Source organism: Agelaius tricolor, unplaced genomic scaffold, assembly GCF_023055355.1.
Source record: "Agelaius tricolor isolate 1412-34295 unplaced genomic scaffold, bAgeTri1.0.p SCAF_10, whole genome shotgun sequence".
Classification (NCBI taxonomy): Eukaryota; Metazoa; Chordata; class Aves; order Passeriformes; family Icteridae; genus Agelaius; species Agelaius tricolor.
This window is the reverse complement of record NW_027269270.1, coordinates 20394569-20422312: the sequence shown is the minus strand read 5'-3', so window position 1 is coordinate 20422312 and position 27744 is coordinate 20394569. Positions and strand designations below refer to the sequence as shown.

The window sequence follows — 27744 nt, the reverse complement described above, 5'->3', positions numbered from 1 at the left end:
TGGATGCAGGATGCAGTCCCTGGGACACAGAGGTGCAGTGCTGTGGATGCAGGATGCAGTGCCTGGGACACAGAGGTGCAGTGCTGTGGGTGCGGGATGCAGTCCCTGGGACACAGAGGTGCAGTGCTGTGGATGCACAATGGGACACAGAGGTGCAGTGCTGTGGATGCGGGATGCAGTGCCCGAGACACAGAGGTGCAGTGCTGTGGATGCACAATGGGACACAGAGGTGCAGTGCTGTGGATGCAGGATGCAGTCCCTGGGACACAGAGGTGCCGTGCTGTGGATGCAGGATGCAGTCCCTGGGACACAGAGGTGCCGTGCTGTGGATGCAGGATGCAGTGCCCGGGACACAGAGGTGCCGTGCCGGATCCGCAGCCCCGCCGTCGCCGCCCATCAGGCAGGCGGTGACCGGAACCAGGGCGCCATCTGCCGCGTCCCTGTCACCCACCGCGGCCACATCCAGGGCATCCAGTCTGCAGCAGCGTGCCAGTGATGAGGATGCAAATGCCTCCGAACTGTTCCTTCTTTGGGATCCAAGCCCCTAGTGCTGGGGCTGAGGGGGCAGTTTGGGCTGTCCCACAAAATAAATAAAATAAAATAAATAAAGTGGGGGAGGTGGGGAGCCATGCAGGGGAACTTCAGCAGCAAAGCAGCCAGAGTGGGGTGAGAGATGGAGGGGATGGGAGGCACCTGAAATTCTCCTGGCACTCTACTCTGCACCACCAGATGCAGACCCTGCCCAAGGGCTTCCAGAGGCACTGGACAGCTTTTGTGGGACAAGTTTAGAAGCTTCAACCCTCTTCCCCAATATCCATCAGTGCCTCCCTCCAGCAGCCACAGCTCCCAGGACCACAGAACATGTCTCAGCCAAGCAATGCTGCCAGCAGGGACACCACTGGGAAGGGTTTTAAGGATGTAAGCCTTTTATCCTGGCAGAGCTCTGGGATGGAGGATTCTGCAGGCCACCTGCATCCCCTTGGTGAGGCTGGCAGGTCCCTGGGCACAGCAGCTCCTGGGCATGGTTCCTGTGCTCGGCCAGTGCAGTGGAAGGTCACACCCAGGCCTGTGAACCTGGGCAGGCACAGGGGGGACCTTCTAGTCACACAATTACTATATTATGTAGCACTAATAAAAAAAATAAAAAAAAAAAGACGGGGGGAGAAAGGGCTTGAAGTTTTCTTAATGCCACATAGTAAAGTATTTATAGAAAGCCAGGCGTGAATGGGCTGCTTACAGGCCACACTCCTCCTCGGCGTCAGGATCTCCAGGAATTATTCTGTGCAGTCACATTGTTGTATTCACCCAGAGATTGAGTTTAATTACAGACACACGGGTGAACAGGCTGTCAGTGTTCCAGCCTCGGTGGGGAAAGGGCAACTGAGCTCCCTTTAATGAATGTATTATAAAAAGACCCAAGGTTGAAATAGAGAGGGAGGGAGGGGGACTCACAGAGGCAGCGCTGGGGGCAACAGGGATGGAGGAGAAGAGGCCATGGGGAGATGAGGGGTACCAGGGGAGCCATTGGGGCTCTCTGCACTGGGGAATGGGGCTGGAATGCTGGGGAGAGGTTGGGAACAGTTGGACATTGGGGTGTATGGGGCACATGGAGCTGGAGGCACATGGCCCAGATGTGGCTACAGCAGCTGTCAGGATGCAGGGCCCCAAGCATCCCCTGCACACAGGATGGCAGATCCTCACGGAGACCCAGAGGAACTTCCCAAAGAAAATTGGGGGAGTGGGGAAGACTCCCAACTTATTACAGAGCAGCATATAAACAGAACAAATAAATATAGAGCTACTTTATTACAAGGCTGGCCAACTCTGGTGGCTGACTGATTACAGGGCAGGCTGCTCCAGAGCTACGCAAACCCAGACCTCAATAAAGGCCAGATTGGAGCTGCCTTTCACTCATTGACAACTCTGGCATGCTCCTGCCCTGCTGCTCAGCCCCAGCACACTGCTGGCTGCCCCCACATCCCAACACAAGGCAAGGGGTAAATAAAAGCTTAAACAAGTAGTGAGTAAGTGATGAGCAGGGGCAGGCAGCATCAGCAGCCTTGCAGTCAGGCACTAAAAATACAGTTTATTTTCCTAAGGAGGCAGAAACTTCCAAAACTGTAGATCTGGACAAAAAAAAAATAAAAGCAAAGAATAAAATGCCATAAGAATTATAGATCCATGGCGGGGGTGGGGGAAAGACCCAAGAACAAGGAAAGAAAAACACGGTGATGAGTAAGATACACACATGACGTATGTAAATACACCGAGACGGAAATGCATAAGCCTCCTGCACACAGCGGCACACGCAAGCACATGCACAGGCACATGTGCAGGGATGGCTCCCGGTGGGGACAGAGCCAGCCCATGCCCTCTCCTCTCCTCTCCTCTCCTCTCCTCTCCTCTCCTCTCCTCTCCTCTCCTCTCCTCTCCTCTCCTCTCCTCTCCCCAGGGCCGAAGGCATTACCCTCTGCACACACACACAGACACCTTTCCAGGGCCTAGGCTGAAAGGGCACTTTGTCTCTTGCTCCACAGCGCTCTCCAGGCTCCCAAGCCACCACCAGTGAGGTGGTGGCTGCTGTCCCTGGGGACTCCTCGCGACCACCTCGGTGCTGAATCCCTGGCGCCTGGCGCAAGCCACGGACCCGCAGTGGGGTGGAGGGTGAGGGCACAGCCCCAGCCAGGCCAGGAGCTTGCTGGCCAGCAGCCGAGGCAGCCCCGTACCCGGGCAGCTGGCCAGAGCACCAGACCCCAGCGTGCCCGCAGGAGATGAGGGAGGGATGGAGACCGGCACGTCTGTGGGGCTGCAGGTCAGGAGGCTTTAAAGGAGTTGATTTAGTATTGTCCTACCTGCCCTGAAACGGGTACTTGAGCATGGGATGGAGGTTGCCTCAGGTCATCGTTGTGCTGAACAGAGCCGTTGTAGCACAGGGCAGGAGAAAGGGGCTGCTTTGGGATGAGCTGGCTCCCCTGGGCACAGCTGGGTGAGACTGCTGCGGCTCTGCACGTGTCCCATACGCAGCCCTGCCAAGGAGATGCTCTCCCACACATGTGCCCACAGTGAGACATGAACACCACTGTGACCACCCATTACCATCAAAGTCCTTAGGGCAGCTTGGGATCAGTGCATCCTCCGCAAAGCAATAGCCTGGGAGAAGGGAAAGCAGAGAGTCCTGGTGCTGGACAGCCTTCCTTGGCAGTTTGCAAGGGTTCTTTCCCTGAAGGCATCACTGTATGCCCCAAGGGACCCCTGCCACCCCCAGCCCTGCACATGGCCCATCCTGCTCCACAGTAAAGCCTGGCCTTGGTGCTCTCAGGGAATTTGCATGGGACAAAGCAAAATACAGCAGAGTCCCAAATCTCCTTACATGCTGCACAGGGAATGGCAGCACCTGGGCCATGCCAAGGCACTTGCTATCTCTGCATTTCCTCTGCCCTCACCATCCATCATCACCTGTAGGGGTAGATCTCCTCCCAGGCATGCGGCACACGGTGAGCCTGGGGCCAGCCAGGGCCATCATGTGCCCCCACCTCTGTCCCCCAAGCCCGGGAAGCGGAAAACGGATCTCTGCAAAGAGCAGCTCATGCGGAAGCTGTTCGCATCCCGTAGTGCAGGCTCGGCGGGTGAGGAGCAGGGCAGCTCCCAGGTCGCCAGGTTATCGGATGATAACAAGCTAGCACAGCCCAAGCACGCGACTTCCAGCAATGCAAGGCTGTTTCCTTTGTTTTGGGAAAACAAGAGGGGAACGAGACCTTTTCTGGCACGTTCTTGCCCGGCCTGAATCTGTCCCCCATTTGCACTGGCCCAGAGAGGAGCCGAATCCTCTGCCCACTCCTGGCCACCCCTCGCCCTTTCCGTCTTTCCCACCTCTGCCAGCAGCAGGGCTGGAGATGGTGATTTGCCAAGCAGGGCCAGACGGCTTCTCCTTGCATCCCCTACAACCCTGGCTGTGACATGGGCTCACAACCCCACCAGAGATCCCCTGGTCCTGCCTGCACAAGTCAATCTCCAAAGCAGCCTGAGAGGGTGAGGCTAAGTATCAGGGGGAACAGGACACCCACACTTTAGGGACCCTACCACACTGGGCTCAGCTCCACACCTCGCCCACCCCAAAGGCAGGGCTGAGCCCTGTACTGGGGCAGGAGAGCAGCGCAGGGTTTGGGCAGTCATGCCCACCTTCCCCTGTATCCCATGGTACCCCCTTCTCTCCAGAGAGCTGTGGGTTTGATGGGGGTGTGGGAGACCCCTCCACCCCTTCCCCAGCACAGGAGGAGGAGGAAACATAATAAGAAAAATAAAATTTATAAGCGAGGCAGTAATTATAGTGTGGCTACAAAAGGCTGCCTCCTCAGGGCCATCATTATGTGGCTAAATTTAACGCCCTGTGCGGCTGCTCCGGGGCGGGGGTGGGGGGAAGCCGCGTCCCGGAGCTCTGAGCATCCACACAGACGCCGGCTCCTGCTACCTTCCCTCCGTGCCGGCCAGGGCAGCACAGCTGAACGGCAGCCAAGAAAGCCATAAAGCGGGTCAGAATTTTTTTAATAGTCTATTTACCAAGATGCTGTTTTTACTGCCGAGGTTTCTCTCGTTTTATCTCTGGCTTTCCCCCGCCTCCCCGCTCTCTCTTCCCCTGACTCCTGAACAGACTGGGCTGTATTTTCTGTTTTAGGTTCCTCTCTCTCACTTGGTCTAAATACTATTTTCAGAACTCTAATTTTATACGGTATGTCCCTTTTTTTTCCTCTTTCTCTTTTTTTTTCTTCTTTTTTTTTTTTTTTCTTGGTAAATATTTGCCATGACTAAGCCAGGACACATCCCGTTTAAAAGGTTCCCATCCCACAAAACATCAGCCCTTTAATGACATGAATCTCATTAACTCTCCCCATGAAAAGAGGTATAGAAAAGGAGCATCACTCAGCCCCTCTGAGTTCCTGTATCTGCATGGACATATATTTAGCTGTGTGTACTGTACAGTCACAGGAGGGGACAGTCTGGGCACACGCACACCACCTCATTCAGCCAGAGGGACCCAGAGTGGGAGCCCCTGGGACCAGTGGGTTTTGGGATATCCGTCTGTCTAAGATAGGGCTGGGAAGGGCTCTAGGCCCACTGGAGCCAGAGCTGGACTGCAAGAGCAGGCAGCTGGGCACAGAAGCGCCTCAGAGTCCCTCCAAGCTGGAATTTGGGATCCTCTGAAGGACCTTCTCCAGTGTTGGGGAGCAAGTTGTGTAAAGCCCACGCTTGCAAAGAGCAGTCCTGCCAGAGGGCCCAGCCACTGCCCTCTCCAGGCCCTGAGTCCCACTGGCTGGGTTTGGCGCTGGATAGCAGATGTTGGCTACATACTTGGAGATTGGTTATGAAGGACCAGCACAAAGTCCCAGGAAAGGTACCGGGTCCAAATGCCCAGAGAGGTTTCCTTACTGAAGTGAGAGTCTGTCAAACCAAGCGGCCTCTGTATCAAGCACAGTATCCCTGGGAAGCAAGCAGAGTTCCCAAGGGCTCAGGCTATTTCAGCCTTCCTCTCAGCTGAGAAGGAGGCTCTGTCTCTTTTTCTCTCCATCCATAAAAGCATCTTCTGCTGGGAACCAGTCCATCCACAGTCCCATGCTGGGCGTGGTCATTTCTACTTCAGTATGGTCTTCACTTCTCCAGTATAGCTATCCCTTCTTTGCTGTAGTCTTTCCTTCCTCAGCATGGCCATCCCTTCTTCGGCATTGTCATCCCTTGCTCCACACAGTCATCTGTCACTCAGGATGGCCGCTCTTTCCCATTGCTTCACCAGGTGTCTGATACTGGAGGGAGAAATCCCAGGAGATGCCACAGGCTTGCCCAGATCTCACAGGCTGAGATCTCACTCACAGAGCCTGAAGGACACAGCAGGAAAAGTCTACAGAAAAAAATTTACTCCCTCTTTCCCAGATGGTCTCTGCATTTTCCTCTCTGATTTCCAGTCCAAGCAGGATACAATGCTATTTCTCAGCCTCACTGCATGCTACTGTTTTGGCATCAGGTAAGCACGTTAGCACGACCTCCTCGACCTCCTTGTTGTTCTCTAGAGCTGCTCCCAGCAAACCAGCTGTGAAAAATCTGCAAAGGTACTGCTAAGTCCACAGCATAGGGCATGGCTGTGCTTATTGCATTCACATAGGTGCTCTTCCACATTTTGGGGAGAAAGAAATAACCCTGAGAAGGGCAACAGATAGGCAGTGCTGTGCAGAGACCAGTGCTGCTACAGGCATTGCACTTACTGAGCAACACAGACTTCCAACCATAAATAAATCTGGGGGGATTTCACTTCACTTTGAATTGCTTTAAAGGTTTGATTTCAGCAGCTGAATAGACCCAGCCTTAAATGGTATCACCAGCCCAGGCAGCAGATGCCCACAGGTAGCACGCCCACACTCCCACGTGTAGGACCCTCTCCCCCCAGTAATGTGGCCACAATTCCAAGTGTTTCCACAACCCAGAGTGAGGCATGCCTGGAGAGACTCACACCTCCCCAAGTGCATGGCTCCCAGAGCTGGGGCTTTCTGCAGCTGTGCTGGAGCCCACGTGCGGGCAGGGCTCCATGTGCTCCGGCTGCACTGAGCCAGGCTCCCCGCTGGCCCCCAGCAGCCAACATTAATTCATTAACAGTCCCATTAACACCCAGCTGTGGTTTCCCCCCAAACTCAGGCAGGGACCGCTCCCCTGTGAAAGCTGCTGACAGATGAAGTTTCCACCTTCAGCCCTTCTGGAGTTCTGTATAAAAATAAGCAGGGCTTTTTTTTCAAAAGGAAAACTATATTTCCCCTATCCGCACACCCGCGCACACGTGCAGGACTCACAGCAGGAATTTGCTCCAATTTCCCCCACCCACAAACATATCGCCTTTGGCCAGAGACCAAACGTGGGCATTTTCAGCCCAAGATATCAGGTTTTTCAGCATCCAGAAGAAAAGAAGCCACCGTGACCCTGAGCTGGGCTAAAAAAAGGATGCCTGTTTCCTGCCCAAAAGGTGCTGGGAGACCCAGTGGTGCTCCCAACAGGGCCTCATCCAGGATCCACAGCAAGGCAGCTGCCAGCACCTCCTGAAGAATTGGCATGGCCAAGAATCCTGTTTGGGATTTGGTATCAAATTTTCTTTCCCCCTTTTCATTGTCATTCCCAGACAACCATGACCACCAGACACTGCAGCATCCCAAGGAGATGCCCAGCTCAGCACCTACTTGGGACCTGTTACACAGCATTTATTTCCTCCTTTCCTAGATGATCTCTCCTCAAGAGCTGTGAGCACAAGTTGATGTTCAGGAGACAATCCCTGATGCTCTGGAAACCCACCCCGTGCCACAGAGGGGTTGATATCCTTGCCTAACATCATCCAGCTCCAGATCAGGCTCTGCAGCCTCTATTAGCAACACAGGAGCTGGTTCTCTGGGGCTCTCACTGAGAGGCTGGAGGCCAGGAAGCAGAGATCTCAATCAAATGTAGGCACCATGGGATGAGAGCACTGCTTGGTGCTTGAAGGGCATGCTACTTTGGACATGTCACCAACAAACAGGGTGGCTTCAACTCCCCAGAGAGGACAAAGCAAGTGCCAGCTACCTTCTCAGATGCCTGGTCACTAGCAGAGCACCCTGCATCCCTTTGATCCAGAGGTGTTTGCCTCGCTGAGAACCCTCTAACTACTCCTTCCTTTAAATAGCAAAGCTCACAAATGCCCTATATGGCTCCATGTCTATACGTTGTCTATGTATTTGGGTACACACATGCACACAACACACAGAGATTTATTCGTGTTTTCAGAGCGGTTCAGGATACATTCCAGGACGAAATTCCAGCCCGTGCTGGAGCCAAGAACATCAGTGGCCCCGGCATTTGCTGCCCCCTCTGCCTGTGCACACACTAAATACGGAAAGGGAGAGGTATAAATAGAGAGAGAAATACATGAATGGCCCTGTTTCCTTACACAGATACACAGAGTGCAAAGGTCCAGGCAGAGTGGGAGCAGGCAGACTCAGGAATCCGATGGCTGTATCCCCTGGGGTGCAGAGCAACCCATTCCCAGGTGCTGCTGTCTGCCCAGATGTCTCAGCTGTTCAGTATCACCTCTGCATGGGCTGGCACAACTGGAGGAGGCTACAGAGCCTTTGGCCCATGGGATAGGGAGGGATCAGCTTTCAGGAACACCAATAAAAGCTGCCAGCGGATGCCACTGGAGAAGGGATGCAGCTGTGGGTGTGGAGGAAGCTAGTGAAGGGCTCAGGACACACAGGGACATGGTGAAAAAACCTGACATTTCAAGCACAGAAGGGGTGCTGGGAGCTGCTGAGGACAGCACCAGGGCTGCAGGCAGCACTGTTCCTCTGCTCTTGGAGACAGTGGGGATGGCAACACCCCCGTCCAAACCCCATCAGCTGGGGACAGAGCTGCTGCCACATCCCTTGCTAACACAGAGCAGTGCCTTTAGTGCCTCATCAAAGTCTACCCTGTTTTCCACCTCAAAAGATCCTTTGCTTCCAGGAGCTGCTGCCATACCCTGAGCTGGGACAGGTGGCTGCAAGGCACAGTGGTGAGGGGCAGACCATGCTCCACACCTTCTCCCCTGCCAACCATCCCTGCATGTCCCCTTTGCCCTCCTCTAGCCCAAACACAGCCACAGAGCCCAGCATGGTGGGGCTGGGACCCCAGACACCTCCGTGCTCCCTGCTGCCCCTGGCGCTCCCCAGGGCTGGGCACTGCCCACAGCTGCAGGGCTGATAATGGCCAAGATGTGGGAGCAGAGCCGGGGCTGGTGGCAGGGGGATGGCTGCTCTGCTTTCAGGAGGGGGAAGGGGCTCTCCCCCTTCAATGCTCCCATTTGAGCTGAGGCCTGGCACTGGCTCAAACCACTGCCTGCTGACACGAGATCAATCATCCCCCGAGCTGAGCTGCTCCTCAGCAGCACTGCACAGCCAGTGCCCAAGCACAGGCTGGGGCCTCTCCCGCAGGAGCAGGGTCTGGCCCCTTCTGCCAAAAGATCTGTGACACCCCTCTTGCTGCCTGCAGTGCATGGCACAGCATGGCACAACCTGGCACACCACAGCAGTGCGGCACAGCTTTGCACGGTACAGCACGGCATGGCATGGCATGGAGAGGATGAGGAGCACCCCAGCTGCAAAGGAGGGCTCTCTATACATGCCAGACCACATGTGCCAGACAAGGACTGTGCAGCACCCCAGGGAGGGTGGCTGTGATGGTGCTTGTCCACCCCTCCATCCCCAAACAAACCACTGGATGCTGGGCCGAAGTGGGCTGGAACCAAGCAGACAGCTGCCTGTACCTGGTCCAGGTGCCACCCATTCTCTACAGTGTCACAGCCACAGTCACAGGGGGTTGGGCTGTGAAACCCACAGATCCCCAGAAGGAACATCCCCTCAGGGCTCTTGGGATAGCATCCACTCCCTGGCAGAGGCAAGGGCTGGAGCAATCACAGCCAGCCTAGCCCTGGTCCAGCAGCCAGGGACTCACTGCTTGCCCGTGGTCTGGGCACTTTTGGGCAGACTGCTGCTCTGGGGTGCCTGTGCCAAGTCTGGTTTTAGCAGCATGTAGCTCCACTGACTCACTGCTTGTGCAAGCGGCCTGTGGCTGCCAGTGGCAGCCCCGAGAGTGCATCCTGGCTGGGTGCCCCTCACCTGCTGGGGCCTCAGCAAATAAATAAATAACACCGCAGCACCGACCACCACGGGCCTCTATGGCAAACACTGCAGGGGGCTGTGCCCAGGCGGTGGTGAGCACCCACACTGTGATGACCACCAGTGCATCTCCCCAGGTGCACCACTGTGGACACCAAGTGCTAGTCCCTGTCCCCTGTCCTCTTCAGGCAGCAGATGTGGCACTGTGGCCCCTGTTCCCATCAGTAGCAGCACTCCTAGTGCTGTTCTCACGCTCCTGCTCTGGTACATGTGCTCACGCTGAGTACAAGCAGCCCTCGCTCCATTCCTGCTTGCAGCAGTGTGCAGCTCCCTGAGACCACGTGTGTGCAGGGCAGTGTGTGCCCCACTCTGCTCAGCACAGCCATGGCCCACTGCATTTCCAGTGTGCAACTCAGACCCCAGGGCAGTGATGGGATGATGTGACCAAAGCTTGCTCAGGAATGAAGCAAGGACCATCCAGGTGGCCCCAATCCAGAACAAGACACCATCACCCATGGGGCGCACAGCACAAATGCTTGGCAGCACACAAGAGCTTGCTCTGCTCATCCAAGCTGCCCCACAAGCCAGCCCCATGCTGCCACCTCTGCCCTGAGCCAACCTGCTCAGGGCTCTGCAAATTTTGCACTGCTTAGCCCTGACAGCAGCAGCACACAGCTCCTTCCCCAGCTCCATGCCAAGGGCCCCAGCCCAGCAGAGCACCCCCAGGATGTTCTCCCCAAGCCCTGCACCCTGTGTGCACGCAGTCCATGTCACACACATGCCATCACCCCACTCTGGCCCAGTCGCAGCTGCAAAGCCGCAGCTACCTTGCGCTAATTAAAAACATCCCTCGTTTGAAGGAGCCAAAGGGCTGCTTCCTCTCCACTGCCCTGAGCTGGCGTGGGTTTGAGGGATGCCGTCCCCACCCTGCAAAACACGCAGGCCACCACCGCCTTCGTCCTCGGCCAGACCGGGGCCACTCCGCTACCCAGGGCTTATTTTTAGTTCCTGTTAAAAAGCAGAGAGTGGGTGCTGGAGGCAGGCAGTGAGCAGCAGCCAGGTACCCGGCTGGACCCCGCGGTGGCAATGGCCTGCGGCTGCAGAGCGCGTCCCGGCCACCCTCCACCTGCCCCGCTGGCCTGTGTCCCTAGCCGGGAGGGGGCCGGGTGCCTGGCCCGGGTCCCAGCCCGGGTGGGAAACAATGCGAGGGATGCTGACCCCGGCCGCCCTGACGTCAGCCAGCACCGCTGCCGGCACCCCCGCCAGCCCTGGCCCCGGGGCTCCCACTCGCCCTCGGCCGGGGCCACACTGGAAGCTGCCTGTTTGTTTATCTTCCTCTGCAGCGTTGCTTGTTTTGATGGTACATCCTCCTCCTCCTCGCCGGGCCCCGGGGTCGAGCCGTGAACCCGCCGCGTCCTGTTTGCCGAGGTCCCGCGCTCCGCTTGCGGAGGTGCGGAGCAGCCGCCCCCGGCCAGCCACAGCAGATAAAAATACACAGGGCAGAGCATCCTGGGGCACGGGGGCTATATTTGCACTGATGGTATCCATGAGCTTGTCCTCGGTGTACCTGTCCCTGCCCTCCTCAGAGCAGGGGGAACGGCGCTGCAGGAACCTGCTCACCCTGCTCCCTCCAAGTCGGAGTGCAGACTCTGGAATAAGCTGTGTCATGAAACGCTGACCGTAGCCAAGCTGGAGCAGGCCCTCAAAACTCATGGGTGGCCACCCCACCCTGCCCTGTGGGGCCATTTCTGTAAACCAGAGGGACACCAGGGGACAAAATATCCCCAACCTGCTGGGTCCTAGACTGCTGGGAACAGAGCTGGGGAAGCCCCGAAGCACTGAGCCCTCTCCAGCTGCCTTCTCCTTCCCCTAATGGTGTGAACCCCTGGGCTTGCCAATAAAAGCCACCAGCTTCACCTCGGCTTCTGCACAGCCACTGCTCCTTCCAGCTCTGCTCAAGCCCAGGCAGCTGCTCAGCAGTGAACCCTTGCCAAAAACTGTGTGTGTGAAAGCATCATTTCCTAAACGTATAAATATTACCAGGGCTTTGCTGGAAAACTCCCCATGGTTAGTTAAAATGCCCTGGACAGCCAAGTGCACACAAGCCCAGATAAAGGGCATGCCTAAGCTGAGAGGCTCTGCAGCTCTGCCCTGGGGGACTGACAGGTCCTTTCCTCTCCATGCGGGGTACAGCAAATATCTGGGAAGTGAGAAAAGCTGTGGAGCACCTGCCCACATCCAGCCCTGTACCACATCATCACAATCCCTCTCCAGCCAAGAGGTGCTTACCACAACCAAACATTCACAACCTGCAGCCCCATTTCACAGATGGAGATACTGGAAGGACAAATAGATCTCTCTTCTTGACCTCCTGTCCACTGATGTTCAACCAAGACCAAACCAAACAACTTGGTTTTCTTCCAGGCAGGCTCCTAGCCCACTTTTAGAGACATTAAGAGATGGAGGATCAACCACTGCCCTTGGGAGCATGCCCCAGTCACTGGCAGGAGCAAACCCAAGCGCCTCCATTCTAACTTGAAATTCCCTGGCTCTATGTCCCAGTGCCTGGCTCGTGCTCCAGTGCTCTCTGCAAGATTAAAGAGAGCCCTTCACCAGCCAGCCTCTTCTCCTTGTAAAGACCCACACAGACCACGATCAAGGCACTCTCAATTTTCTCCCTGATAAGCTAGACAGAGCTCTTCCCTTCCAAGCCCTCAATGCCAGGCTCTCTCCCCAGTTCATTCCTGTGACTCTGTGCTGATTGTCCAGCATCTTTTTGGAAACCTACACATGGGAGCTGCTCACTGCATTCCCAGCTCCCCACAGCACATCCTGAGGGACCCCAGCTCCTTGTGCTGCTCCTTTTAGGAGCTGACAACAGAGTGTTAAATGGCCTGGAGGTTCTGAAGTAACTGCACAGAGACAATGAGGTCACCCAGACCATCTTTCTGCTGCAAGATGAGAGGAGAGTCTGGGGTGAAGAGCCAGTTTTGGTGGTGAAGAGCTGAAAAGCCATTTTTGGTGTTTCTCACTAACACAAGACCTAGGAGGCATCAGAAGGAACAACAGGGTACCACATTCAAACCAAAGGCAGCAGCTGTTTGCATCTCACAGCTCATTGCTGCAAGATGGCATCATCAGTGGGTTTATAAAGAATGGTACAAATGCAGAGAGGACACACCCTCCCAGCAGACCAAGTGCACAACTGCATCCTTCCACCAGCCTCTCCCCTGCAGCCAGTGCTCAGACCTGGCTACCAGAGGATGCAGAGGGGCAGCATCTCCCAGAGCCTTCCATTCCCTATCTGGCTCCAAGACACTGCTCCTGGACTGTTGTCAGGACACCCAGCACCAACCATCATCCCATCTTTTCAGCCTGTGCCAGATGTGCTCCACACCAGCTGCTTTTGCCAGGCTCTGCCTCACTCCCCTCCTGCCCACTCTGCACCTTCCCCCATGGCTCAGACCTGACCAGCTCTTGGAGGACTCTGAATTTCAAGCCTGATGTTCATCTTTAGCAGATGTTGTTCAGATGACTCTTCTACAAAGACACTTCACCATCCCCCTATCCTGGCACATCTGCCTGCACCCTTCCAGAAACAGCACTGAAACATTTACTGACTGCTTCTGCCATGTCTGGTCCAGTATAAATCATTTTACCACCTCTGTCTACTAATAAGCTTATCCTATTGCTGGGAGCTTGGGGTTTTCTCCTGCTACACTAAATAAAAGCCTTTCCCTTCTGTTCATCGCCATGATTTTTCCCTGATGTCTTTAGCTTCTGTTACCCATTTTCTACACTTCATAATTTCTAATTTATATTGATTGCTATCTACTCCTGCTCTCCCATTTGTTATAAACTGCTCTTTTATTTCTAATTGCTGCCTTCACTTTGCTGCTGAACCAGAACGGGCTCTGGGCCAGTGCTGCCCTCTTTCTTGATTGTGGAATTGTGGCTTTTTGTGGCTTCTGAAATTCTTCTGAAAGAGCTCACCATTTTCATTCACATTTTTCTATCTAAATGTTTCCTCTGAGCTGATTTCACTCATAATTTTCCCCTGCTTTGGGAAATTAGCTCTTTCAAGGCATGAAGGATATAAATTACTGCTTAGGAATGTCCTTTCTGTGCCCAGGGTGAATGTAATCTGGTCATGATCACTGGTCCCTAGGCAAGCTTCAAGTTGCAGTCCAGCAGTGAATTCATCTCTATCCTTCATAATCCAGGGGAAAGTTGCCTGCACTGGATGCAATGCCTTGCATATAAAAGAGGGATCATCTCTAATTTTTAGAAACTCTGCAGATCATCTATTGTTGGCTGCAAAAGTACATCAGCTCATCTCATAAAGCACCATCCTCCCAAAGCCCGTGTGATACCACTGGCACCCTGGCTGACAACCTGGTCCCCAGCAGGTACCACTGCCCCCCATTCCTGTGCCTTCACAGTGAGCACAGGAACACTCAGAAGTGCCCCAAGTCCTTTTGCATAATGGGCATCAAGCATTTCTGACCCTGACACATTAGTCTGAATCATTTCAGTGCTTCTGTGATGATTTCCAGTAATGCAAAAGGATCAAAGACTCTCTCCTTCCAGTCCCAGTTTCTCCAAAGCACACGTCTGATTTTAGAGCTGAGTGTGCCAAGGGGACAGTGACAGGCAGAGCATGGATACCATGCTGAAAAGCTCTCGTCCCCACAATGTGTCACTGCAAAATCACCTCTAAAAGCAACAGGTGAACTAAAAAGGGATGGCTTCTCCTCATTCACCTGATCCCTGCCTGCCATCAGCAGCAGTGTTTGGGTCCACAGCAAGTCTGGGAGGCAGGTGAATACAGCGAATATGCCCCAGTGATGGCACCCTCCTGTGAAGCAGCCAGCCTGGCTCGCACCTCTGGCAGCTCCCAGCAACCAGGCAGTTCCCATCCAGCCATGTCAGCCTGTTCCCTGCTCTGCTAGGCCTAGAGATGAGGTGCAAGGACACAAAGAGGGCTGTGGGAGAGCCACAGGGCATGACCCCTCTTTAGGCAAGTCTAGCTATCCCCATCAGTGCTCCCATGCAGCCTGGCACACCTCACACTGCAGCTGCTGATGAAACCACCCCTTGGGCAAAGGAGAGAGGACTTGCACCGTTCCTTACCTCAGCCACGAAGTTCTGCTGAAACGTCTCCTCCCGGAAGGGCTCTGTCCGCAGGCGGTCTGCAAGGGAAACAGGGATCAGCCTGGGCAGGTTGGGCCAGACCTCCCCCCACAGCTTCCCCTTTCCCTGACCATAGGGTGAGGATGCTGCAGGGGAAAAGCTCCAGCACGCTCTTCCCAGAATCAGCAGGAAACACCAGCAGGCCTCTTGGGCTAGGGACATATCATTTGGTTAGCAGAAGGTGCAAGGCCCACAAGGAAGTTGGAAAAGCATGGTTGAGCCTGCTGAAGCAGACAGCAGCCAGGCAGAGCCAATAGTCCATCCACACTTGTCCCGCACTTCCAAGTAGGGAACGGTGGCAGGACATGCTCAACACCATTCCCAGACCTTCCAGCTAGAACAAGCTGTCTGAGTCTGTGGGACAGGGCACTGCTTGTCCAGCTGCTCAAATGAAGGTGTGAGCCAGCCTGTGTCCTCCTCTTGCAGGACAGGGACAAACCCCTGTTATATTCTGCTCTGCACCTTGTCCAAAACACTAATTTTTCCACATTGTTGCTAAGATGTAGACTGGAGAAGCAGCTGGCTGGATTTGCTCAGCCACTAGGGTGCAATGCTTCCTCCCAGCTTTCTGCCCTGCACCAAGTAAGGGACAAGAGAGGCCAGCTGCTCAGCAGCATCAGTGCCTGGACCCAAGACAGGTTGTCCAGGCTGCTCCAAGCCCTGCAGAGATTGCATGCAGCAGGATAGAGGGAAGTGCAGCTGGCCAATGCAGCTCTAGTGCACCTACAGGGCAGATCCAGGCTCCTGTAGTGGGGGCACCAGTCATGGGACAGGGTCTGGACCACAGTATCTTCCTGGATGTGATACACAAGCCTGGCCTGACCCCCATTAGTCTCTGCGTGCTCAGGGCACCATGCTCCTGCAGAAGTGCAGGTGTCACCTGTGGCAGCAGGAGAAAGCATGGCAGTAGCAAGGGATGACCCAAAAAACAGCGCCCAGCCAACCTCCATAGGTGGGGAACAAACCACCCCCCAAGGTGGCTCCCCCTGCCCCATGTCCTACCCAGGGGGGCTACTGTGTGCCCATCAGCCTGATGGCAAAGTGGGCTGGGCACTGGAGGAGGGCCCATGAGCACAGCTGCTCTTCCCACATTTGGGAGAGCCCAGAGCCCCTGGGTGCTGTCCAAGCACTCAGTGAGCTACTGCACTTGGGAAGGGAGCCTGACACCACTGCAGGGCCAGCCCTTGAGGCTTCCCCGCTGGCTCCTGGGGACCAGCCAGGTGCTCTCAGAGTACTGGAGAGCCCCTTGGCCACTCCCCAACTCCTACAGCTATCGGTCAAGGGCTGCTCCTCCCCCAGCTCACCCCAGAGGCTACTGCACTTGGGAAGGGAGCTGCTCCCAGCCTTCTGGCTACTGTTTTGCTGCTGGCTTAGCTAAATATGAAACACAAGCCAAGCTGGGTAACAGCCAGAGGGAGCAAAGCACGCCAGCCCAGTGCTAAGGAGGAAACTTGCTCTCTGCCCCAGGCATCCCTCCTCACCTCTGCTGAGAGTGGCCCCGCTCTCCCTGTAATCTTCAATCTCAGCATCCTTCTGGAGCAGCAGGGAAATCAGCTCTTGCACCTGGCACTGCAGCACCAGGTTCATCTGGATCAGGGGCCGCACGAGGTGACGGGACACCTACAACAAAGGAGGGGTGCTCTAGGAAAGGTCCAGGTCCAGGAAGGCACACAGCTGTCCTCAGAATGGTCAGAGCAGGGCACGCAGCAAGGTCTTAGCAAGAGCTGCAGCCCAGGTCACACAGGGCTCCACAAAATACCCCACATCTCACACACATCCAGTGGGAAAAGGATGTGAGCTGGGAGAAGGCAGGCCAGATGCTGTGAGACATATCCCTCCATCCCAACCCCATCCTTTCACAGCTGAGGCTGCAGCAGGGGAGAGCTTAGGTGGGAGAAGCAGGGATAGGCAGTGTTCCACCCACTACCTGGGGTGCAACAGGAAACAGAGAGCCCCTCATGTGCCACCCAGACCCTCCCCATGGCTCTGCACACCTCATGGCACGTTCCTATGCAGGAAACGGGAATGGCTGGGTGAAAAACCAGAAAGCTCCAAGGTGTCAAACTGTGGCTTCATGAACAGGAGAGGCACTCCCAGGGAAGTAAGATCAAAAGCAAAAGAGATCTCAACAGGCAGGACTTGTGCATGCTCCCCATTGCAGCCCCCACTGCAGTGTGCCCTCTAAGCTTACGCCACACAAGCCTCATGCAGAGCCCTGGGCATGTCCTCTGTCTCAGAGCCCAGCTGGGCCATCCTGGCCCAGCAGGAACACAAAGCAGCCTCTCTCCTATCACCTCCTTCAGTCTCTGGAAGGGTATTTGAGATCCCGAACCTATTGTGTCCCTTGTTTCTGTGGCCAGGCTGAGTCCATGGGTGAGAGGACAGCAAACCCAGCATTGCTCCCGAAGCATTCTCACTCCTATGGCAAGTCCACAGTGGGCTCTGTGCTTTGCCCACCCCCAGATATGAGCCCAGAGGTGATGGCCATCACCCACTGGAGCACTTGGAGTGCACCACCTGCAGCAGAGGTGGGATGGGCTGAGCCAGGTAGGCTCTATGCCTTCCTCAAGCCCCTGGCTGGGGCAGAGTTGATCCCCATCACTGCATCCACCAGCCACACTCAGCACCCCAGCTGCTTCCCACCGCCGTGGTGTCTTGCAGAGATCCAGTGTGTGTCCACGATGAAGTAGAGGAGCAGCCAGGAAGAGGGGCTTTGCACCTCATCAGCTCAGCCAGGACCCCGATTACCGGCTCCCCAGCTCAACCCTGACGGTGCGAGCAGCCCCCGCAGCAGCTGGGGAACCCGGCTGTGCCCCCGCCATGCCCAAGCACAGCCGTTCGGGGGCAGAGGCACCGCGGCCGGCAGCGGGAGCGGGGCTGCGGGGCTGCGGGGCGCTGCCTCCCGCCGGCCGAGCGGGGCTCCGGGGCTGCGGGGCGCTGCCTCCCGCCGGCGGCAGGGCCGCAGCGCCGTGCCGGGCCCGGGCTCCGCCGGGCGGTTCGCGGGCGCCGGGCGCCCTCTTGTGCGCGCAGGGACGCAGGGCCCGGGGGGAGCCCCACCTGCAGGGGTCCGCAGGGGCTGCCGCTGCAAACGCAACGTGCCCGTGAAAGAGCAAACCCTTAAAAGCTGGGAGAATCCGGCTTTTTCCGCCCGTCGTGACAGACCACCTGCAGGCTATCTGGGGGTACCCGCTGCTCTGTGCCCTGCTTCGTGGCTTGCTCCTAAAGAGAACAGCATCATTCTGCTCTACAGAGTGCTGGCAGGGCATCACCCCACACTGGACATAGAATTATCTAAAGGTTTGCTTTGGAAGGGATTTTTGATATAACTCACTAGATCAGGTTGTTACAGACCCATCCAGCCTGGTCTTGAACACTTTCAGGAATGGAACATCCATAACTTCTCTGGGCAACCTGCTCCAGTGCCTCATCACCCTCATAATTGAGACTTTTTTCCTAGCAGCAAATCTAAATGTCTCCTCTTACAGTTGAAAAACTTTTCTCCTTGTCCTATCACAATCTGCCCACGTAAAAAGCTGTTCTCCCTCTTTTTTAATAAGCCCTCTTCAAGTACTGGAAGGCTGCAATGAGGTCTCTCCAGAGCCTTCTCTTCTCCATGCCAAACAATCCCATCTCTTGCAACCTTTGCCTTTGCTATTGCACAAAGACCTTTGTCTTTGTAGGAGAGGAGCTACAGCCCTTTTATCATCTTTGTGGCTCTCCTCTGGACCCCTTCTAACATGTCAATGTTTTTCTTGTGCCAAGCACCCCATATTTGGATGCAGAACTCCAGATGGGCTCTCACAAGGACATTTCACTTATGCCCCAGCAGCAACATGTGCTGGGACATCCCTGTGTAACTGCATGGCACAAACCAAAGCCTCAATGGGGAGAAATGGGGACAGTAAGCCTTGGGAGAGGCAGAAGGCAACCTACAGTCACCAGCGTGGCTCGAGACTACACAAAAGCCTCTAAGGAGAGGCCTAAGGAGATAATCCTAAGGAGATAATCCTTCATTTTGGCCACTCCCCTCCCTGAAGTCTCTGCAGCTTTGCTCACCATGTCCAAGGGAGCCAGGCAGCAGTGGAAGTCCCAGTAGAAGGGCAGTCCTGACAGCTCGCTTTTCACGTGCAGTCTGAGGCTACCGGGAGAGCGGTGGCAGGAGAAGGCAGTGGTGGCACCTGGCTGCCCTGCCAGTAAGGGGCACATCAAGCTGCACAAGTGGTTCAGGAAGGAGGACACGTGGACAGTCAGCCGCTTGTTCAGCTCCTGGGAAAAGGCAAGGTTAGGGGGCACAGCACAGCACTGGGGAAAAAACAGCAGAAATCCCAGCACCAAAGGAGTGAAACTACTGCATGTTCCACAGCAAAAAACCACCCCTGGGCCTTGGCTTCCAGCTGACATGACATTCCTCACTGATTCTCCCAAGCCAGCCATGCTGGGAAGATTCCCCTATCCTGCCAGTCCAGGATGGGCAGGGTGCAGCAGTCTGCACTAGCACATCTGTTCTGCATGCCACCACAAGCACCATAGCCTGGCTGAGAGCGCACAGCAGGACAATCTGCCAGAGCTGCAGCCATCTCCCATCCCTCCTGCCACCAGCCACTCAGCATTATGTGACACAGGAACACGCCACTCCAATGGCACATGAGGGCCTGGGCACATGGGCCGAGGAGATGAGGCACAGTTCCATGCATTTTTGGGGGCCAAGCTGACAGGATGCCCCATGAGAGACTACTAGCTATGAATGTGAACAGAATCTCTCTGTCATGAGTAGAAGGCAGCCTTGTTTCCAGCTCCTCTTTAGTACATTGACCCTGGGGAAACCAGCTGCCCATCCAGCCCACAAGTGAAGAGACTGTGCCAGCCTCTGTATGCAGACCCACCTGGCTGCCCCAGGCATGCTAAACAGAGTGGCCCACTCTCCCAGGAGAAGGGTGTTTGGCCAAGTGGGGTGACAGGGCTTGGGCAGAGACGCACAGGGACTTCCCAGGTTGGGCATTTGCACCCGAGCCCAGTCAGACCCAGCAGCCATTGTGTCACCAAGCAATTTATGCTGGAATGTCAGCTCCTGGGAGGAGAAAAAGAGGCCCCTGGCCTCTTCAGATACTCACCTTGGACCTTTGTCCCACAGCCTCGGCGTCTGCACTCTCGTACCAGACACTGCTGAGGTCAGAGATCAGCAGGATATAGCCAGTATCCCTGAAGCACACTTTGGCAAGAAAACTGGACTCACCAAAGCGAACAGAAGCCCAGGGCTGGGTCAGGAGGCTGCTTTCCAGCTCCTCGGAGCCCTCCATCTGCAAGAGAGCAACCAGGTCTCTGCCTCAACCCCTGCCCAGGCACACCTGGTCCCTGGGGTGGCCTAAAGGGACCGGCAGTCCCGGCTGGCCCATTTGTGACCCGACAGCACAGAACTGAGGGTACTCAGCCAGCTCTGGCCACACATGCAAGCAGCAGAGCTGGGGCATGTGTTTGGGGAGCTTGCTGCAGGGTAGGTCCTGCCGCAGCTCACAATAAGCCCCCCAGACGCTCCAGCAGGCGCACGGCAGTGGAACTGCTGGCTCCTCGGGCTATCCGCTGCTTGCTGGCGCTAACTCGGCAAGACCTCTACGCCCAAATGAGCATTGAGGCTGCCCTGCCGGCACCGGGCGGGGAGCCGGGCGCTGCACCCTCCTCCTGCTGGGGCATCCCATCCCTGCGCTCCAGGCGAGCCCTGCCGGCAGGGACACCACTGCCGCTTCCCGCTCCTCCCTGGCACGGGCTCCACGCTCCCAAAACACTCGGGGACCCAGCGATCGCGGCTGCCCGCCGGCCTCGGGCTCTGCGGAGCCGCAGCATTACCCGGGGCAGAAGGAGCCGGCGGCCGGGGGATGCAGAGGCTCGGGCTTTTTATCCAAAATTCCTCGGGCTTGCGAGCGGCGCCGGGCCGGGGGCAGGGCGGACTACGGCTCCCGGCATGCTGCTCTCTTCCGCGGCGTGCGGGGCCGGGGCACGCCGGGATGTGCGCTCCCTGCGCTCCGGGAGCGGCCATCGCTTCCCCACAGTGCCCGGAGCGCGCTGCTGTTCCCTTGCCTGCTCACAAGGACAGCGGGCCGAGCGGGCTGACCCTCTAGAGCGGCCGCGGTTGCCGCAGCGGGTGCCACGGGCGAGATGCTGATGGGGACCGAAATACTTCCGGATTTTATTGTGCGCTCGCGTCTGCTGCGAAATGTCCCGGCACTAGTGCCCAGCCGGGTACAGCGCCCTGTACAGCCGGAGAGGCAGCGGCAGCGCGGGGCTCCTCCTGTTCCTTGGCCCCAGGTCTATTCCTGAGCCCCAAGGTGCCGGGGCAGGCACGGGCAGGGCACGCACCCGCCCCGCTGCCCTGCCAGGGGTGCGGGACTCGGCCGCTGCAGCACAGTGAGCCTTGCATGGCTGAGGCTGCAAGTGCCTCTGACCCCATGCCTGCGCACAGAGCAGCGTTGTGCCAGCTTGGCACACCACACACCCCAGTTCCCTCCACACTGAGGTCCACCCTAACCCCAGGCACTGATTTCCAAACCTCATCACCCATTCTCTGACTGTGATCCCCCACGAGCACACCATGCATTGAGGCCATCCAGGCTGGGCCGACACACTGCTCCTGATGCGCTGCCCCTGAGTCTCCCATTTGCACTCTTTGCACACACCCCTCCACTCACCCCTCTCCCCAGCATGCAAGCTACAGCCACCTCCCAGGGCAGTGTGGTCATGGCACAGGGTTTGCATCCTGACAGGGTGTCAGGGAACAGGGAGTAGGCAAGGACTTTGCAGTGCAGGACAGACTAGCTTGCATCATCGGGCTTGGAGTGCAGGACCCAGCTGGACTTCAGGCACAGCTGAAATTTAAGGTCAGGTGGGGGTGCTAGTTGGATGAGGATGAGCTGGGCATTATCCTGCTGTGTACAGCTGTGGGGGTCACAGCAAGCTGGGGAAAGAGAGCTCACACCTAGGGATCTGCACACACAGTGCCACCTCATCCCTCCCACCCTGCACCCATCTTTGGGTGTTTCACCTTGGGACCAGGTGGAGGGAGATGATGTTCTTCAGGGAAATCCACTATTGGCTACTGTAGTCACAAGAGCAATGCCTAGGGGGCATTTATATGGTGAGCACTACTGGGACTATCGACTGTAGGTGAAAGGGTGTTCATTGTTTGAGAAACTGAGCTGAGTTGCACTCCCAGCCTGGAGCATCCTGGAGTGCCCGAGCACTGGTATATACCTGGTGCCATAGGCACAACTGGGACATGGCAGGGACACAGCAGGACAGCCAGTCATTCCTGAGCACAGTGCCAGCAGGTGAGCATAGCCACAGTGACAGTCCTTTGGGGCTGACCAAAGCACTGAATCCTCCCCATGTCATCTCCACAGAGTGATGGTGGATTTTACAGGTACCCACATCCTCAGCTGCAGTGGCACCAGGTGGCCCTGCCCTCCTGTCACAGTCCTCAGGACAACAGGGGAGTCCATAGGTAAATCCCACCTGGAAAGAAAATCCATGGAAAAGGCAAAGTTGGTTGAAGGTTTTTATATCTTGCTCTCAAGCAGGGAAATTAGGTTTGTGTTAGGAGGGTGGAAGCTCAGTCCTGGAGGGCTTCAGAAATGAGGAGCAAAGTGGCTCACAAGCTGCCTTGAGGGCACAGCCCTGTTTTCACACGAGGCACCCCCAGACGACAGGGTCAGGCCACAGTGTGCCAGGCAGGCACGTCTGTCTGGCTTGGCCTTATTGCTGGCTGCAGCTCCCCAGAGCTGGGTTTGGGGAGCAGGTGTGTCCCTTCCCCCGGGCCAGCAGTCCCCTCCTCAGTGGCACAGCTGCCTTCCTCCTCTTCCTCACTCCTCGGGCAGAGGAAGCAGCATGGAAAGGCTTTGCAGGAAGATGGCAGCAGCCTCCTTAGCCCAGTGGGGAGCCTATATGCTTGGCTGGCTTCCCCTCTCTCTCCATGGAGGTGACAGTCTCCAGCTCTGGCTTTCCATGGCTGCTCAGGAAGCAGCCCTCGTTCCTCCAGTGTTCCTGCAAGCAGGAAGGTAGGCAGTGAAATGGGAGTCCCTTCCTCCTACCCCACACCAGCCCCAGCACGCTTAGTAGGACTGCCTGGAGGCAGAGCTGATGGTTTGCCCCATAGACAGATGCAGTCCTCAGAGCAGGGCATATGCAGAGCATCCAGGGCAGCCCCTCACCTGAAACCGTGTTCTCCAGAAAAAATGACAAGAAGCCAGTTAAGAAGACAGGGACCATAAGCAGGGAGAGGAAGAGGAGGTCCAGTGGCACCCAGCCTGCAGGGACAGTGCCAGAATCAGCCAGGAGGTCCCAGCCCAGCCAGGGAAAAGGGGCATGAGCAGCCATGGCAGAATCAGGGATTCAGGAGGTAGCTGCCTGCTGCCATGTGCTGACCCAGCCTCCCAGAACACTGGAGATGTGTGCTCACCGTGCCATGGGACTCAAGGCTTTGCCTTGCCTGGGGAATGTCGCTCATACCTGTGGCCAGGGGAGCCAGAGCCGTGCCGAACCAGCGCGGTACCAGCAGTGCCATGAACATGGCAAAGCCAACAATGAAGATGTTCCTCCCTGAGTCAATGTCTGTGTACTGGAAGTAGGAGATCCCCGTGCCCACAGCCACGGCGTAGGTTACACAAAGCACCCCTCCTGCGAGGGGCAGGAGTCAGGAGGTGCCAGGCAGGCTGCAGGCGCCACAGCAAGGGGCAGGGCGGGGTACCCACCGTGAACTGCCAGTGGGACATGGGTGAGCAGCCCTGCCAGCCTCGGGGACAGGCCCAGCACCATGCACAGCAGGGCGCTTACTTGCACTGAGTGGCGAGAGCCAGCCTGGGAAAGAAGAGTGGGAAAGTGAGGATGGGTAGCATCACCCCCTGCTCTGTCTCCCAGCCCCTTCTGCTACACACACCTGCCTTTCCCAGCGCTGGCTCGGTGGCAGCCTGGCAATTACAAGTCCTGCGCACGTGCTCGACTGCCTCCCCATCCCCTGCCAACCCATTTCCCCCTGCTTTGGCATACCTGCGTGAGGCCAGCAGCACAGGTATTCGCAATGCTGGAGGCCGTGCCCCCTGCGGTGCCCAGCAGTCCCGCCAGGAGGCTGCCCAGCCCTTCCATGCACAGCCCCCGGTTACAGGCGTGGGGGGACAGCCGGGGGGCTCGCAGCAGCCTCCCACACAGCACGTAGCAGCCCACAGAGTTCATGCTGCAGCCCATGGCCATGGCGATGCCCACTGCCAGCGCCCGGGGCGTGAGCAGCGGCCACCTCCACGCTCCTGCAGCAGAGGGAAAAGGGACAGGTGAGAGAAATCCTGTCCAAACCTGGATGTCTGCACTCAACCCTGCTGCCCCCCACCTGCATAGGGGATGCGGATCCAAGGGGCATTGGAAGTGCTGTTGGCCCAGGACAGCTGTGCCATGGTCACATCCAGTGATTCCCAGGGAATGTGGAAGTAGCTGAGGATGGCACAGACAATGCAGACACCAGCAAATGAGAGCAGTACCTGCAAGGCAAAAGGGGACCCTCAGCAGGGGACCCTCCTCCCCTGCCTGTCCTGGCAGCACCCCATCCTTGTCCCCACGCATCTCCCAAGGAGTCATGCCACATCTCCCCTTACCCCTGCAGGAAGCATCCCAAGCTGTTCTGCTCCAACACCCTAGGTCCTCAACATTTCCCCAGAAGCATCCATGTTCTGGGAGCTGCACCCAAGCTTTTCATGCCTCCCTGTGCTCCAGGTCTCCCCTAACCCCACGCCAAAGAGCCAGGCTTGGAGAGAGAGGCCTGGTGACAGTGAAGAGAGCAGACAAACCACAGTACCGAGAATGTGCGCAGGGTGGGAGCTGAATACTCTGTGGAGCCCTCCCAGGCATGGGGCCAGGCACAGAAGGGCAGGCGGCAGGACTGCAGATGTTGGGAGAAGGTGACAGCAAGGAGCATGAGCCTAGGAGAGTGAGCACAGGTCACCACACAGCATCACAGTCACTGATGAGGCCCCAAATGTGCACTGTGCACTGCAGGGGTGCCCCATCCCCCCCGTCCTGCTGATGAAAGAAAGGCCCAGGAGCTGCCCACCACTACAGCCCCTGGGCTCACATACAGCAGTGCTACTCCCCAGTTGGTGGAGCAGAAGAAAGCAGCTTCCTTGTATGCAGAGAGCCCAATGATGGAGAGGCTGGGGGCCAGGACCATGGGCCCGCAGTGCCGTGCTGCCCACCCACACACACCAGACACTCCCAGCACCAGCTGAATCAGCCCAGAGATCAGCACTGCTCCAGACACCTGTAAGAAGAAAGGATGGGCCTGTGGGGCAGGGTACATGGAGAGCAGTCCATCACCTTCCCTTGGCCCCTTTCCCACTCCCCCAGCAGCAGGGAACAAGCGCTTGTTTCATGTGCTCTGCTCACCCCAAGCATAGAGAAACATATACATGGACATGCATCATGATCCCCATTGCCTTCACAACTCTCTTCATGGCAAATCCCAAGAAAAGAGACTGGGGGTGCAGGGATATGGGTGACAAGTGGAAAGCTAATGGAGCAGGATAGGGACTCCCATTCCAGCACAGGAGCACCCACCTCTTGCAGTGAGTCAGCCCAGCTCCCTGTGTCTCTGCAATGAGGTACAAGGCACGTACTGGCCATGGCTGTGCCTGGAAGGGAATTTTGGAAGGGTGGGATAGGCATGGATCCTGGGCTTCTGGAGCTGTGTCCAAGAGGCTGCAGTAAGGTGGCTGGCTGCAGAAGGGGAAGTGTGCCAGCATCTCCATCCCCATAAACCCTGGCCCTGGGGAAGTGACCAGATACATTGCAAGTGCACTCAGGAGTGAGGAGGGTGCTGTGCAGCATCACCAGAAGGGCCAGCAGGCAGGACCCCTTGCTACCCCTCATCCCTACTCCACCTACCATCATTGCCATTCCCCTGGCACCAGCACAGCCCAGGCCCTAAGGGACACAGGCTCCAGGGCTGTGCTTACCATTCCTGTCTGTGCTGGCGCCAGGGGACAGGTGGGAGCTCAGCACCATGGCAGGGACCAGGTACTCAAAGGATGGGATTTGAACCAGCGGCAACCTGAGGAAGGGGACAACAACGGCACATTAGGGAGGAAGGACAGGGAAGGGAACAGGGCTGCTCAAAAGCCCAGGCTGCCAGAGGAACAGGGGCAGGAAGGGAAGCAGATAAGAACTCCAAAGTGGCAGGGGGTTACCCCATATTCTACATGCGCCCTAGTACATCCCAAGTGACAGCACATGGAGTGGATGCAGGTATCAGAGGCTTTGCTGAATCCCATACCCAGCCTGTGTGGGCAGTACAGGCATCAGATGGTGTGAAGGAGCTGTGTATGATGTTGGAGCAAGGCAGTGAGAAGCTGGAGGGAAAGTTTTTCTAGAGGTGTGTGTGAGAAGGAGGGGACATCTGTGACAACTGTGCAGAGATGCAGCACAAAGAGGTTTCCCTTGTGCCCCTTTCCACTTCCCTTGCTCACCGGCTCCCCAGGGTGGTCTGCAGCACTGTGGAGATGCCGCAGGCAAAGAGGCTTCGTGCCAGCAGCTTGCTGGTGGTGTGGGCATGAGGTGGCTCCTGGGGCAGGGTGGGCAGCAGGAGGAGGTGGAAGATGCAGAGCAAGGAGGTCTGCACAGCCAGGTGCTGTGCAAGGAAGAGATGGAGCAGTCACAACTCCTTGCAACATCCAGAGCTGCAGCTCCCCATGCCCAGGCCCCCTGAGAGGGTGGATGCCCACTGACACCACCTGGGTAGCACTCACTACTGCCCACCCCTCTCCCAGCCACACTGACCAGAGCCCTACACACCCTTTTCCTGGCAGGATGCAGCCCTGCCCTGCAATCTGAGAAGATCCCAGCCCTCTCCTCATCATCCCATCTCTCTGGCTGCTCACTGTGGTCCCCCCTTACCTGAAGGGCTAAGCAGCAGCTCATCATCCAGGAGCACATCTTCTGGGAGGAGCAGGATGTGAGCATGGGGCTCCCAGCTCCAGGTGCTCTGCCACGGCCCCCATTCATGCTGCTGCCTTCCCCACACTGCTCCCAGTTTTCGCTGCAGAGGTTGGGCAGGCTCCCACCCCCAAGAGCTCCTCCCAAATCCTCACATGGCTGAACTTCCACCTTCTGCAGGAGCTGCCCCAGGGTTAGCCATTAACTTGAGTTGGTTAGTTATCTGCCTTTGTGGCCAGGAATGTAAGTGTCACCTTGGTTTGTCACCATGAGGGCCAGGTGACAGGCAGCCACAACCAGGCCATCAGACACTATTACAATGCCAGCTACCCACAGCCTGGGTGCCATCACTGCCTCTGTGGGCAAGCACTGGGTAGGCCACAGCCTTGACACCTCTTCCTCCATGTGCTTAGACTACTCCCACCAGCAGTATCCTCCATCTTCAGTATGCCCTGCTCATGCTTGTTGCACCCCAGCATCTGCAGGGGCATCTGCTGCCCTCCTGGTGCAGCCTGGTCTCTAGTGGGTGTCTGTTATATCCCCTATTCTCCTAGGAGAGTACTGAATCCTGCACTGGACAAGGATGCCAGGGACAGGAGCTGCCTGCTTGGCTGGAAAGGGATGCTCGTGTTTTTGTCACGGGGCAGAGGTGGCTGTGTCAGTGACCTGGTCAAGCCCGTGCTGCTCAAGGCTCACTCATTAACAGGTAAAGCTTTGGAGAGCAAAGAGCAATGAAGAGAACAGGCATTCCCTGCATTCCCAAGGGTGGGGATCTTCCTCTCTCCTGTTGTCCCTGCCTGCACCAGACCTGATATCCCTCCTGTCAGGAGACAGACTGCAGGACAGGCCTTGCAGGTCTCCTGGGCTCACTGGCAGCACCTAGGGTTTGCACACTGTCTTGCACAGCAGCTGCAGGAGCAGGCACAGCTGCATG

At 56.8% G+C, this 27744-nt stretch overlaps 2 protein-coding genes across 6 annotated transcripts in view; both read right to left on the bottom strand.

The window, feature by feature from the left end:
- Positions 1–20808, bottom strand: part of NHEJ1 (non-homologous end joining factor 1) — a 42045-nt gene extending 21237 nt beyond the window's left edge. For 2 of the 5 annotated variants that reach the window (XM_071435127.1, XM_071435129.1), the window contains exons 1-6: positions 20691–20808; positions 19961–20146; positions 18906–19115; positions 16331–16469; positions 14790–14848; positions 2853–3026 (exon numbers count right to left, since the gene is read on the bottom strand). In XM_071435127.1, the coding sequence (XP_071291228.1) occupies positions 2853–3026; positions 14790–14848; positions 16331–16469; positions 18906–19115; positions 19961–20146 (768 nt within the window). In that variant the 5' untranslated portion in view covers positions 20691–20808. Of the gene's footprint in view, positions 1–2852; positions 3027–14789; positions 14849–16330; positions 16470–17492; positions 17827–18905; positions 19116–19960; positions 20147–20690 lie in introns of those variants that run through there. The other 3 variants (XM_071435128.1, XM_071435131.1, XM_071435130.1) reach the window with 3 other exon arrangements.
- Positions 20809–22390: 1582 nt separating this feature from the next.
- Positions 22391–27724, bottom strand: SLC23A3 (solute carrier family 23 member 3). Its single transcript, XM_071435119.1, has 12 exons — positions 26772–27724; positions 26345–26505; positions 25835–25929; positions 25437–25510; positions 24959–25140; positions 24679–24802; positions 24217–24364; positions 23883–24136; positions 23588–23693; positions 23346–23513; positions 23048–23143; positions 22391–22880 (listed from the first exon to the last, which is right to left on the bottom strand). The coding sequence occupies exons 1-12, from the start codon at positions 26877–26879 to the stop codon at positions 22549–22551; spliced, it is 1848 nt and encodes a 615-aa protein (XP_071291220.1). The 5' UTR covers positions 26880–27724; the 3' UTR covers positions 22391–22548.
- Between the last annotated feature and the right edge of the window lie 20 nt (positions 27725–27744).

Coding starts and splice junctions, on each gene's coding strand:
- SLC23A3 (XM_071435119.1), bottom strand. CDS start 26,879: ATGAATGGGGGCCGTGGCAGAGCACCTGGAGCTGGGAGCCCCATGCTC. Junction 25,930..26,344: donor CAGACCACCCTGGGGAGCCG/GTGAGCAAGGGA, acceptor CCCCTTCCTCAG/GTTGCCGCTGGTTCAAATCC. Junction 25,141..25,436: donor GGGCTGACTCACTGCAAGAG/GTGGGTGCTCCT, acceptor TTCTTCTTACAG/GTGTCTGGAGCAGTGCTGAT.